This window comes from Populus trichocarpa, chromosome 11 (assembly GCF_000002775.5).
Source record: "Populus trichocarpa isolate Nisqually-1 chromosome 11, P.trichocarpa_v4.1, whole genome shotgun sequence".
In the NCBI taxonomy this organism is placed as follows: domain Eukaryota; kingdom Viridiplantae; phylum Streptophyta; class Magnoliopsida; order Malpighiales; family Salicaceae; genus Populus; species Populus trichocarpa.
The window spans coordinates 9,223,166-9,236,831 of record NC_037295.2 but is presented as its reverse complement, the minus strand read 5'-3'; the positions used below and the strand labels follow the sequence as shown (position 1 = coordinate 9,236,831).

The window sequence follows — 13,666 nt, the reverse complement described above, 5'->3', positions numbered from 1 at the left end:
AGTGGGCGTCGACATGAATGCATATGAGGCAAGAGAAAAAGAGAGCAAAAACTTCACGTGTAAAGGCGGCGTTTCCAAATTGAGAAATTAAAAAAAACAAATCATGTTCCACGTGCAAAAATGAAAAATGAAAAATGAAAAATTGGCCCGTATGTTTTCGGCGTCTAGTTTTTGTGCGGTGCGTGTTTGAATCCATAGATTGTCAAGAGGATTCTTTAAAAAAAAAAAAAAGAACAGCTCCTTTTTCTGGGCCCCACAATTTTTCTTTTCTTTTTCTTCTTCCCACTATATAAACCCATACTACCTCTCCTAGTCTTGCTCTTCATTCTCTCTTTATCAGCTTTAACCGTTGTGATAAATAAACATCGCTAGCATTTCTCTGTGTGCTTCAACAACACGTTTGTTTTCCCCTTCAACATGAAGAGAAACTGCAATCTCGAACTCCGCCTCCATACTCCAGCGGATTCCGACAACCACCACCACCGTTACCAACCCCTGTAAGTTCTCTTTCCTTCTACGTAGGTCGCTGTTTCCTTTCTTAGGTTTCTTTTGTTTCGGTTATTGCACTAATTAATTGTAGCTGGGCTCATCAAGTTATTAGCAGTTTTTTTTTCCCTTTCTTTTTTATTGGTAGTAATCGATTCATGGTTAATTGCAGGGTGGAGGCGTCGAATGAGAGCCGACAATTAGAACTTGAACAACAAGAGCAGAAGCAGCTAACTATTTTTTACAATGGGAGGGTTTTAGTTTGTGATGTTGCAGAACTGCAGGCTAGAGCAATCCTAATGCTTGCAAGTCGAGAAATGGAGGATAGATTGCGAAGCCCAGTCGGGTCGGAGCCATCTGCTTCCTCACCGATCTCACCATCTCAGCTTTACAGTCCGGTTGGTCTTCCAATGAAGAGATCACTACAAAGGTTCCTCAAGAAGCGAAAGCATCGGATCCAAGCAACTTTCCCTTGCAAAGTTAAAAACGAGTTAACGCAGACTGGAAGATTGAGGAACTTTGTCTCGAGAGAAGATCAATGATCCTTGATTAATTAATGGCCAGGGACGTAATTATATTGGTGCATAAAGAGGTATAGAATTATAAATTCGTTGAATTGCTGTCTAGCCACGGCTCAATTAACGCGTATCAGGAATATATTATTTACAGAATTAGCTAGCGTGCATGAGCACTGATGTAATATCATCAATTGGATTCTTTCTCATTTGCCAAATTTTAAAGGAATGTGCGGAGCCGATACAGAAAACTATACACATATGTTCCGAGGAGATCACAACAATGTCAAATCACTCATTTTATTTCTTCTAATCGAGCCTGTCTTAAGATCAGGAACACTATACTTTTTATCTTTTAAAGATATGTTCTAGTTTGATGGTTAATAAGGCCTGCTATCTTCTTTAATCTTATAATTTCAAATCTTGAAATCAATATTTAAAGAATTTATTAATTAATTCTTTTAATGCATCACACCAATATTATAAGAGAAGCATTCTTAAAATTATGTATAAAGAAAATTTAACTTTGATTGAGACACGAAATGACTTGAACCATTTAGATTATCTCCCTTCATATCGAGCTAAGAGAAGGGCGAGGGAGAGAGATCCGAGCTTGCCATATGATTAGAGAGCTTGAAGAACTCAATGAATCGTTGGGAAGATATGAGCATCAGAGAGTATGAAGGGACTTGGAGGAGCTTAGGTCCGACCTTATTTTCGATGCCAAATTAGAGCGCCTAAGCAGTATCAGGATTCCAGGGAGCTCCAGATGGAGTCGGTGGAGTTCTTGATCCAAGAACTACGGAGTGGCTTGGAAAGCATTCAAATTATGCCGAGCAGAGCTAGGGATGTAGTAGAGACTCATTTATCACCATATTGATATTTTCTCAACGGCTGCAAAGCTCTTATGGCTTAACAAAAGAGAAATAGTTTAGAGAAATTAGAATTTGTTTTTAAAGCATGGTTAATGGATTCATTTTTATGTTCACTTACTTTTAGGTCATGACTCTATTAGAAATCATTCTTCAATAAAAATACTATAAGAAATAGATCCCAAAAAATCATCCGTTAGTATATTCTTACAAACCCAAAACTCATTAATTTCACATCAAAAGATTACAATTTTCTTATATATAATTGAGAAACTTTAAAGTTAAAATTGAACGTGGAGGGCACCAATGCTAAGTGGGTTTTAAGCTTTAGCCATACGCAAACGTTCAATCAGCTCGAGTTTGGGATCGGGCCTAGGATAGGTATGGGTAATTATATGGATTTATTGTAAAATAAGTTTTTATCCAAAAGAAATATTTTTTCTAGCCGATGAATTGACTATATGAATAATAACCTTTCTCTACCTGAACATTTCATTTTTAAGTGAAAATTGTCTAGTCTTGTAGAAAAGAAAATGTCAAGTTTTAATTTTTTTCATGGCGAGTGATTAAGGCAATAAACAATGAGGATTAGTCTTGGTAATTTTGCATCAACTTTGGTTATGAAATTCAATATAAAAAAGGGTTAAAGGGGAGGTCAATGCAAACCACAAGGGCAAAACCTTAGAACCCACAATTAAAAATTGAAATGCTTACTTAAGGGAACTAAAATCATATTAAAAAACCCTGAACTATTGATTACTTGAATAAAAAACCAAAAATATATGGTTAGAATGTCACAAAGATGATCTCTTTGATAAGTCTTTAAAAGTTCAATAAAGAACCAAAAGCAAGAGTGCTCACACATTTTTTATTCAATCTATTTTTTTACATCTAAAAAATATAAGGTATTTTATATGTTTGACTTGAACAAAAATAAACTCTAATTAACTATGGACTGAAAATTAAACCCAAATAACTAACTTAAAAGTATGGGTAAAATAAAATACAAAGCCTAAGTGTTGTATAAATAAAAGCTCAATTTGTATATTCCTAAATAATAACTCTAGGTCTTATCAAAAAGCCTTCTTGATAGAAAAAAGAATCTTCAAATCTTCTAGCAAATCTCAGTCCGATTCATAGTCGGATTAAAAGTTATGACCATTAATATAAAGTTGTGTAGCTAAGTATTGGTACATGTTAAGCATCGTCATCTCTAGTTTGGATCACATTGAACAAGGCTTGATCCTCATTTGAACAAGTCCGATACAACTCATTGAATGCCTCTTTAATTCTTTTAGCTCTTGCCTTTGTAAATGGTCTAATTATTGGCACATACAAAGGGTCTTGTGGTGTTTTTCTATTGATTCTCATCATTCCCTCATTCCTCAAAATGATTTGACCTCTAATTGTCACCTATATCGTACTTTATTTTCTTCCTTTGCATTTCAGTTCCTTTGTCTAAAAAAATTTTTATTTTTTTTATTTTTTGAAAAAGACAACATTGACTCAATGAGAAAAATCTACAATTTAAAAAATAGCGCGTTAAAAGCTAAACGCGTTGAAAAGAAATTTGAAATTTGAATTCTTTTGAGATTACGCTGAAAATGCAAAAAATAACACAAATTAACATATTTTTTATTTTTTTGAAAATATTTAGAAAAAAAAAAGGGTAAAAAATTGGGTCATAGATTCCACTAGGATCAACCATCAAAAACAAATCACAATTGCATTGATCTTTAATGTCCATAATCATTCATCATATATAAAAACATTTTAATATCATGATACATTACATTCCATGTATCAATTCTAATTATTGACTTCATGTGCTGCTATAAAATAATATTTATAACACTAAAAAATATTCAATTAAATCTAATTTGATAATTTTCCAAACAAAAAATAATTATTTAACATAAATTTCATGAAAAATATTTTTCAAATTTTAATCAGAAAATTAATCACATTAAAATTCTAATTGATATCTTAAACTATTTTAGGATTAATTAAATTTTCAGGCTTAAAAAAACTCTCGTTATTTAAAAAAATATTTTTCTAAATATTATTTAATTAAACCATTTAATTAAATAATCCTAATCCTATCAGGATATCATAAATCTCAAAAATTTTAAATTAAACATTTTAATTCAATCCTAATTTAATTAGAAAAATTAATTATATAATTAATTTAATTTAGGATTTCAATTTTAATATAAAATCATTATTTTATATATGGAGGGCTATAATCGTAATTGCATCCCTAAATATACCTAAAAGTAATTAGATATATGTTGCAGGGGTAAAATTGTAATTTTATCCCTCAAAAAACCCTAAAAAGGTTGCTGACGCAAAATTGTAAAATTTGCCCCTTCTTCATGCTTTTATCGGCAATGGATTGTCTGCTCACTATCAACGGCTGGAGCAGTGGCAGCCAATGGTGCCGCTGCCAGCTAGCAGCGCCAGGGACTGCCGAAGCGCTGCGTAGCCTCTAGTGCAAGGCTTTTGCCTCGCGCTGGGCTTCTAGCACCGCCAGTAGTGCCTGGCACTACTACTGCAGTGTTGGCGAGGCAGTAACCATGGGTTGTTACCTCTCGCGCCTGGCACAACAAGCAGCAACGCCCATGGCAACCATCCTTGTTTTTTTAGATTTTGGCCAGATCTAGCCGGAATAGTAGGGAAAAAATAATTTTGGGGAAAATAATTTTGCATATAAAATTAATTTGAAATTAACATCAATAATAATTAAAACATGCAAACAACAACCCTAATTGTTTAACGATGACTCCAATACCATTGTTGGGTTCCTAAATGTCATACACGTAGCAAAAATAATAAATTATCTAGGAGTCTTTAAGATCCTGTTAGACAATCTATAGTTGTTTGGGAATTTATTACTTGAAGATCTGATCTTCTTCGACTTTGAATAATTTTTTAAAGAATAGGTTATCTCAAACCACAAGTCGTCTAATTGTCCGACCTCCAACAGTAATCCACATGAATTACCAGTGAGACATCTCCTAAATCCATATTTAAGAGAGAGGGATTGTTATGCGTAGAGTGTTAACTCTCTATTCTGTGACTTGTATAATTTTCTATCTAACAGACAACCATTAAAAAATAAGAGGTATAGGTTACTATTTATACAAAAATCTAAAAAACCTTATAAATTAGTAAAATATCAGTTTTTCCCTTAAATAATATTCATATATTAATTCAGGATAATTTTAGAAATTAATTGAATCAAGTCCTTACATGATTTTTTTAGGTTTAGAAATATAATTCTTGTATTAATTATATTATAGTCCTTAATTTATAAAATATATTTTAATCAAGTCATACTTAATTAAATCATTCCAATTTATTTTTTGACTAAGGTTCTTAATGTGTGTGACTCATTAGGTTCCTAATATGTTAGCAAAAATATAAATTTCTAATTCTAATTAAATAGAATTTAAATAAATTCAACAATTTGATTTATTATTAATTCAACAATTGATTAATTTATATTTGAAGATCAGAAGCATAATCTAGCAATGTGTCATGATCCCTCAAATATTAGAAAAGTCATTAGTTGTTTAACTTAACATTTCAATTACTAGTTTTTAGTATAATTAATATCTTTTTATCATTAATGTTCCAATTTAACATTAAAACATATAGTATATTTGTCATGTTAAATCATATTTGTTCTCTATATAATAGTCATTGATCATTTTAATAAAATTTAAAACCCTTTTTAAATCTCATTCCATCTTGACTAAGGATTTTTCAGTCAATAATATCTTAGAACAAGTGAAACATTTTCTCTAATTCACCTAGGGTGATGAATCATCTATTTATTACTTAAATACATTCATATAGTGCATGTTATACCTAAAATCTGTCCTTTTGTTACCCTTGATTAGGACAACATATTGTAAGAACAAAACATAACACTCTCTATATAAGATAATTTAGTGATCTCAAGTCTAAAAATCACTTACACAACCGTCACGTGAGTTTTTCCATAGACATATGTGATCTCTCCATATAGAATTCTCATGCGAGTCTATTCAGTGCATATGTCTTATGATAAGTATCTACGAATTAGTTTTAGGTATCCATTTTACCTAAACTTATGAGAAAAACTGTTTGCTTTCATAAATAAAAGAACATTATATGTATTAGTCTTTAGGGTTCTAATAAATATCTAGTATTTAAAAGAATATTGACTAAGAACATTTTAGGAACAATGCTTTGATGCAATAGGAATTTCATAATTATAACAATTTTATAATTTCATTTGCAAAACATTTTTGTCTCATGGATTTTATTTTTACTCTATATTCATAAATCAAATATTAGATTTATTAATCTAAAATTATATTAACATTAAAGATAAATTAAGCCTTTATTAATAATAAATATGAATTTACATGAATATAATAATGTCACGTATAACCAATCAATTGGCTACATGATATATTAAACTAATATTTCTCTTTTTTTTTTCTCAATTTTTAAGGACTGAAATATAAGAAAATAAAAAAAAATAAAGTTTTGAATTGAAATGTGAAATTGTAAGATCCCATGGAATAAATAACAGAAAAACCAAAAGGTGTAAGGATCATATTAAAATTTTCCATACCAATATCAAACTGAAGTTTTTTTTTTAGTTTCTTCAATTTGGTCATTATTTTTTAAAAAAAAATTAACTACCTACAAATCTTTATTTTGCAAAAGTATTCTTCAATTCATGACTAGAAAGTCCTTATAACATTTTGTATATATATGAAAAAATACAAATAAAAAAAATATCAACCTATCAAATCATGATTATATAACTTTGGAAAATGAAATTACAATTAAAAACTATTGATAGCCGAAGAAAATAGATAATAACTTTATTGGTTATTTGTTGGTTATATAACTTTGTTTGTGGATATGCCAAGGTTAAAAGTAAAAGCAATAGAAGGCCCCCTGCGGCTTTTTGTCGGTAAGGTAAGCATTCCACTCATTTTTTGGATTATTATATGATTTTTGAAGAAAACATCAGCGTGTTAGAGAAAAAAGAAAAAAGAAAAAGTAGTTGCTTACCTATTTCTTTTACTAATACATGTTTGAAATAGGGTGTAAATTGTGTTTATGAAAATTTAAAATTTTTTATTTAATTTAATTTTTGTATATTTTCAGATATCAAAAATAATTTTAAAAAAATAATTTTTAAAAAATAAAAAAATATTATTTTTATATATTTTTATATAAAAAAACACTTTGAAAAACAACCGTTATTATATTTTCAAGCACTTTTTTACTGTCTTTAATATTTCTTGTATTATAAGTGGTGTTTATTGTCTAATTTAATTGTTTGAAAGTGAAAGAAAATAGAACAAAAAAAACTCCTTACCAACTAATTGTAAAATGTTTCGAAGGAAGAGGAATATATATATATATATATATATATATATATATATATATATAGTGAAACAAACAATTTTTCATGTAGCCGTCAACTTCATCAAATGTGCAATGCACGCAGATTTTAATGATCCACGTTTTCCAATTTTAAAAAAAAATAGTTAGCGTGAAATCGTGAGATATGCCGAAAGCAGTTAGAAGATTAAAATTGCAGGCAGTTTTTGGTACGAACATGTTCAACGTGCAAAATAAAATCCATTAATTTCCAGCACATTTGATTTGCCAATAGGATGGCGTCTGGTTTTGGTGTGATGCGTACGTGTCCAAGAAGCTATCGCTTGTGTCCCCCACACATGCCAAAAAAAACGTGCCATATTTATAGCAATTCCCTCACCTTTATATGACCCTTACCCATATGCACGCTTCTTCCCGATGAGGACAACATTTGATTTTTTTAGCCAACCCTGATCTTGGCATGGCCAGAATTTATACATTTCTTGATAGATTAATGGTTTGTCTCATTAGGCATTATTAGTAATTATCTTTGCTATAAACTATTCGTTACATATGTTTGGATCATTAGGCATTAATTTGTTTTTACCATATATCTTACAACCATTCAATCATGGGCAAGATGTGGATTCTAATTCCTAGCTACTTAGTTGAAGAAGAAGTTAATTAATGATTTCTTTTTAATTAATTATCACTTTCTTGAATTTAAACATTAAAATCCATGTTGAGTTTATATTATATTTATTTTTACATTATTAGTACAACATTTTCACCTTGCCAAAAAAAAACTTAACTAAACGTAATTAAAAAGAAAAACATAAATATAACATGAAATAAAACTTAAATATTACAAAAATACAAATAAAGAAAGCAAAACAATGAATCTTGATTTGAAAACTAATATGTCTAAATGTATGACAAATTCCTCCTTAATGCAATCTTGGTTACAACATCAAAGTTAACATTAGGAGTGTTTATTGGATCTATTTTAAGTCCTAAAACAAAATGGATCTAAGAGGAGTTCAATAGGCTAAGTCAAGAGGCTGGGGTTAAAAATGTTCAAATATACCAATCTAGACCTTTATCTGCTTTTGGGTCATAAATGGATCTTCAGGATAAGTTTGGATGTGATTGCAATTGAATTAGAAACTATACATTTATACATTTCCATTAATATATCGTATTATAAAATTATTTGAAGTTGGGTCTAGAATCTACCGGTAAAGTACAAAAATAGAAAAGACATTGTTTCATTAAAAGTTATGGATTTCATTCACTATAAAAAGTCCTTAATGTTATTGGAAACTTGTGTGGTGGCTTTTAGGTTACTTATTTTACAAGTATTTCATATCAAACAAAAAGAATTAATTGGTTAGAAATTAATTTTTATTTTACAAGGCATCAGGCTTTTGTTCAACAATGATTCTTCAACAATTATTTCTCTTGGATATTTTCACTATCATTTACGACAAAAGGGTGAAAAATAATATTAGATTGCTTTTTTATTTAATTTTATTATTTTAAATATTATTTTAATTAGTTTGAGTTTTATTTAAATTGGGTGCATGTCTAGCTTATTAGTTTTAGGTTTACATATAAATACGATTTTTATTCAGTTGATGAATTTTATCTACAAATTGTCATATATTGTGTGCTTATTTTTTTGTGTGTGGTTGAGTGATTCACATACTAAGTTCTTGATTGAACTTGCAAACTCTTCGAAGGATTGATCAACTTCATTGTAATTTATACTTCTTGTTCATATCTCGTTATAGGCGTAAGGTGGGGGTGATCAATTGCATATAACTTTGGTTCTTCAAGGCAGGGTTCATGTTGGGTCAAGTTGCAAACTTTCTTTAAAACCACAAATTAGCAATCTAAAGGACAATTTTGCATCACTCCTTTTATAGGCTAAAATTTAGAACTATTAATATGGTGGCTAATTATTGATTTGGTGGCTGGATAAAACATCATTGATGGCATTATGATTTGAACAAATGGTCTTCATAAAAGTTATATATATTTGTCTCATCTTTTCAACCTAAAAAAAGGGCTTATTTGGTCCTCTATAACTTCAGACATGAGTTGAACACCGAACAATATCTAGGGTGCAAAACAGATTCAGACTTCTTCTTTTTTTGCTAAAATTTAAACTTAAAAGAGGAAGTATTAAGTCTTTGGCTCTTCATGAATATTTTATGCACACGTATAAAATTTCCATCAAGCTAAAACACATCTCAATCCAAGGTCGATAGCTCTAGTTATAACCTAAAAACTAAATGGTGTTCCTATTTGAAGAGAACTAGCCCAACTAGGATTTCTTCTCTAAGCCTGGTCTTTTCTTTATCTTTTCACCTAAACCTCAATTTTAATAATTAAACACATCAATCAATCCTCTGAATTATAAGATATGCTTATTTTACAAACCTACATTTAAAACCAAGCATTTACCATAAATTAAAAATATCTTATATTATTAAACTTGTTATTATAAAATATGCTTAAGTTAGGAAACTTAATGATACTTTAAGTGTAATATTATGATATAAAACCTTAATAAAATGAAATTTTAAGTACCTATCAAGGTTGTCAAAAACGCTTTTTTGACACAACACGGAACATCCAATATAAACTCGAATCGTAAACTCGAATCATAAAATCGTAAAATCGTAAATAAAATATTTTAACTAAAATCGTAAAATATTTTAACTAAATTGTAAGATCTAGTCAAGTAGTAAATAATAAAATAACACAATTAAAATAAAAGTGAAATAAACAATACAAATATCCAAAAACCTTAAAATACATAATTCAAATAAAAATTCATACATGTCCATAGAATTTCATTAACTAAAAGTTAAGAAACCTAAAACAAAAATTCAACTCAAATAAACAACAAATTTATTTCCCTCAAATCTCAACTAACTTTATAGCATTATTGGGATATAATATCACATTCCTTTTCAACCAACAGATTGATGATAAAACAAATAAACATATACAGCCTGAAAATAAGAAAATTCCAGCCTAGTTGCAAAAACTAAGGAAACAAACCACCATGTACTATGTTTCAAAGTTCCAAACAGTGCTAGGTGAAGTAGAAACCCAAAAGAGAAGTGCCAAGATACACAAATCCGAGAGAGTATGTCAGACAACATTTAGATTCTACAATATAGATCCAATTTCAGAGAGTAAATTTTCTAAATAGGCCACTTCCTTCCCACAATCAAATGCAATTTTCAATTATGTTAGTGCGAATTCCATCTCATTGAGTTATATTCGTTGTAAAAGACTAAGATTTGGGAACAAAGCAAACCAAAATTGCAATAAGAGGGAGGTAATCAAACATACCTTTTCAGCTGATCTGATGCGAGAAGGCTAAAAGAGTGACTACTAACTAGATCTCAACGGCGAGAGTAGATAGCTCCCTATCATACTTTGAAGTTCATACTAAAGTAAATTGCAGGTGCTATGCTGGTAACCAAATTATATTTATGCTACATTTGTAATAGAAGAGCAGGCTTGTACTTTTAGCAGCTCTAAATGCTGGTTGATGTGCTGCAATTTCAAACATACAACATCCTGAAACATCAGATAGATGTTATTGCCAGTGCGGAAGTAAATTTGATAAATTCAAAACCATGCTTCCAGATTTCTTACCAAGTGACCATATGTCTGATTTGTAGCCATAAGGTATATCTGCTAGGAGCTCAGGACACATGTAATTAGGAGTGCCAACTACCTAAGTGACATGCAAAGGCATAGAAAACAGAAAGATGAAAAGAACCATTTTAAGACAAATAGTTCAAACACCAGCTCTTAGGATTTTTGATCTAAACATACTGGGACCCTAAATGCTACCTAAACACTATTTGAGTTGCAGGCATTGGATACATTAAGAAGTTGAGAAAAAAAGTTGTAACAATTTGAAATCAGGGGTGTAATTTCAATTGACAAGTTAAAACAAAGTAAATTAGTAATTTACTGGAGATGCAATCAAGTCCATACCGAAGAAGCAGGGTCTTCTGTGTTGAGCAGCTTTGCAAGTCCAAAGTCAGAGAAGATTTAAAATCCAGACTCGATGAAGAAGAAAATCCTTTCGACTAGTATTTCTTTTGGCTTACATACCAAGGTGGATGTCATTTTCCTTTTAAAGGAATATGTTGGAACACTGGAATTCAACGACTCAATCAGTGAGTTCATGTCATCAGCTGATCTGATGCGAGAAGGCTAAAAGTTAACAAACCTAAAACGATTTGGGGAAAGGGCAAAGGGCAAAGGGCAAAGGGGAAAGCCGAAAATGGGAAGGGTAGAGACGTGGACTTGGAGTGTCAGGCGGGGGAGTCAGCTGTCAACAGTTTATTTCACGTGAAATCGGACCCGGTTTCACGTTTTTTACGAGTTGACCCGATTTTGACCGGGTTTGACCGAAAAAAAGTTTATACTATAATTGTTTGAAATATCATTAGTGGACCCTTTAACCTTGACAATTATTTTATCCTTGTTTAATCCTTATATCAATATCACATCTCAAAGCTCTCTTCAACTCCTTTTCTGTTATTATCTATTTCTTTATTTGTAGTTTATACAGTTAACCTCCATGTGATTCGACCCCAGTCTTACCAGGTTATTTATTACTTCGACACTCCTACACTTGGAAGAAAACATCAACTCTTTGGTCGTGTCAAATAGTAACAATTCTATCAAATGGTTTTAATAATATAAAAAAAAGTAGGTTTTTTTAAAAAAAAAACTATTTCAACCCCCCCACATCAAAATAAGATATTGTCCTCAATATTTAAAGTCAGAAAGGTAGAGTATAAAAGATATCACCTAAAATAACAATTACTGAAAAACTTGAAACACGCTTAAACAAATATAATAAATAAAAAAATAGAAAATAATATGCTATTAGTAAAACCAAAAGACATAAATATTTATACAATAAGGCTCAGATCCAATCTATGCTTTTTATGACTGTATTTGCTACTATAAAATAATATTTCTAACACATAGAAATATTCAATCAAATTTAATTTGATAATTTTCCAAACAAAACAAATTTTATTTAACAAAATTTCATGAAAAATATTTTTCAAAACTTAATAAGAAAATTAATCACACTAAAATTCTTATTAATATACTAAACTATTTTAGGATTAATTAAATTTTTATGATTAAAAAAAACCTCTCGTTATTTTAGAAAAACAAATTTCTAAAAATTTTCTAATTAAATAAATTCTAATCCCATTAGGATATCATAAAACTCAAAAACTTTGAATTAAACCTTTTAATTCAATCCTAATTTAATTAGGAAAATTAATTCTATAATTAATTTAATTTATAATTTTAATTTTAATATAAAATTATTATTTTATATATGGAGGGCTAAAATCATATTTGCATCCCCAAATATACCAAAAATTAGTTAGATATGAGTTGTTGGGGGTAGAATCATAAATTTATCCCTAAAAAAACCTTAAAAAGACTGCTAGGAAAAAATTGTAAATTTTGCCCCCTCTTCATGTACCTTTGATTCTTCAAGTCAAGGTTTATATTGGGTCAAGATGCAAACTTTCTTCAAAACCTCAAATTAGCAATTGAAGTGACAATTCTGCATTAGTTATTTTATAGTCTAAAATTTAGAACTATTAATATGGTGACTAAGAGCATCTCCAATAGGAAATGTTATATTAAAGAGTCAAATTGATAAAATGACTTTTTAAATAGTACAAATATAGTTTTTTTTTTATTTATGTGCATTCCAATGGTAAAAACCTATTTAGAAGAGCCAATTATATTTTAATATATTTTATGTTAAATTAATTTTAATATAATTATATAACTAATTTAGATATTTTTTATATAATACAATTATGATGTTATTAATTATATAATTAATATGAGTAATTTATAAAAGTAAATATAAAATTAATGAAGTAATATGAAAGTTAAAAGATATAATTTTAAGTTAAATTTAAAACTTTTAAATTTAAAATTTATTTATATAAATATTTTTAATTTTCAGTTTTATATGTTACTGTTAAACTTTTAATTCTTTAAAAGTAAATTCAAATTCAAACTTTGAAAAAAACCGCCAACATTTTAAATTTTAATTTTCAATTTTTTTAAAAAAATTCAAACTTTGAAAAAATGACCGCCAACATTTTAAATTTTAAAATTTCAAATTTTGAAAAAATAACCGCCAACATTCTAAGATTTCAAAATTTGAAAAAATAATCCATCTATAAATATTCTCATATACCTAAACATTTTTTCTCATCATTTTCTTCTCTCCAACTTTATTATATTTCATTAAAATTCATCATGAATCATTCTAATTTTAATTTTTATGATGCTTTTGATTTTGATGATAACACTCTC

At 29.1% G+C, this 13,666-nt stretch overlaps 1 protein-coding gene across 1 annotated transcript; it reads left to right on the top strand.

The window, feature by feature from the left end:
• The first annotated feature begins 308 nt into the window (after positions 1-308).
• LOC7497047 (protein TIFY 5A) lies at positions 309-1,361 on the top strand. Its single transcript, XM_002316676.4, has 2 exons — positions 309-497; positions 659-1,361. The coding sequence occupies exons 1-2, from the start codon at positions 418-420 to the stop codon at positions 1,026-1,028; spliced, it is 450 nt and encodes a 149-aa protein (XP_002316712.1). The 5' UTR covers positions 309-417; the 3' UTR covers positions 1,029-1,361.
• The last annotated feature ends 12,305 nt before the right edge of the window (positions 1,362-13,666 follow it).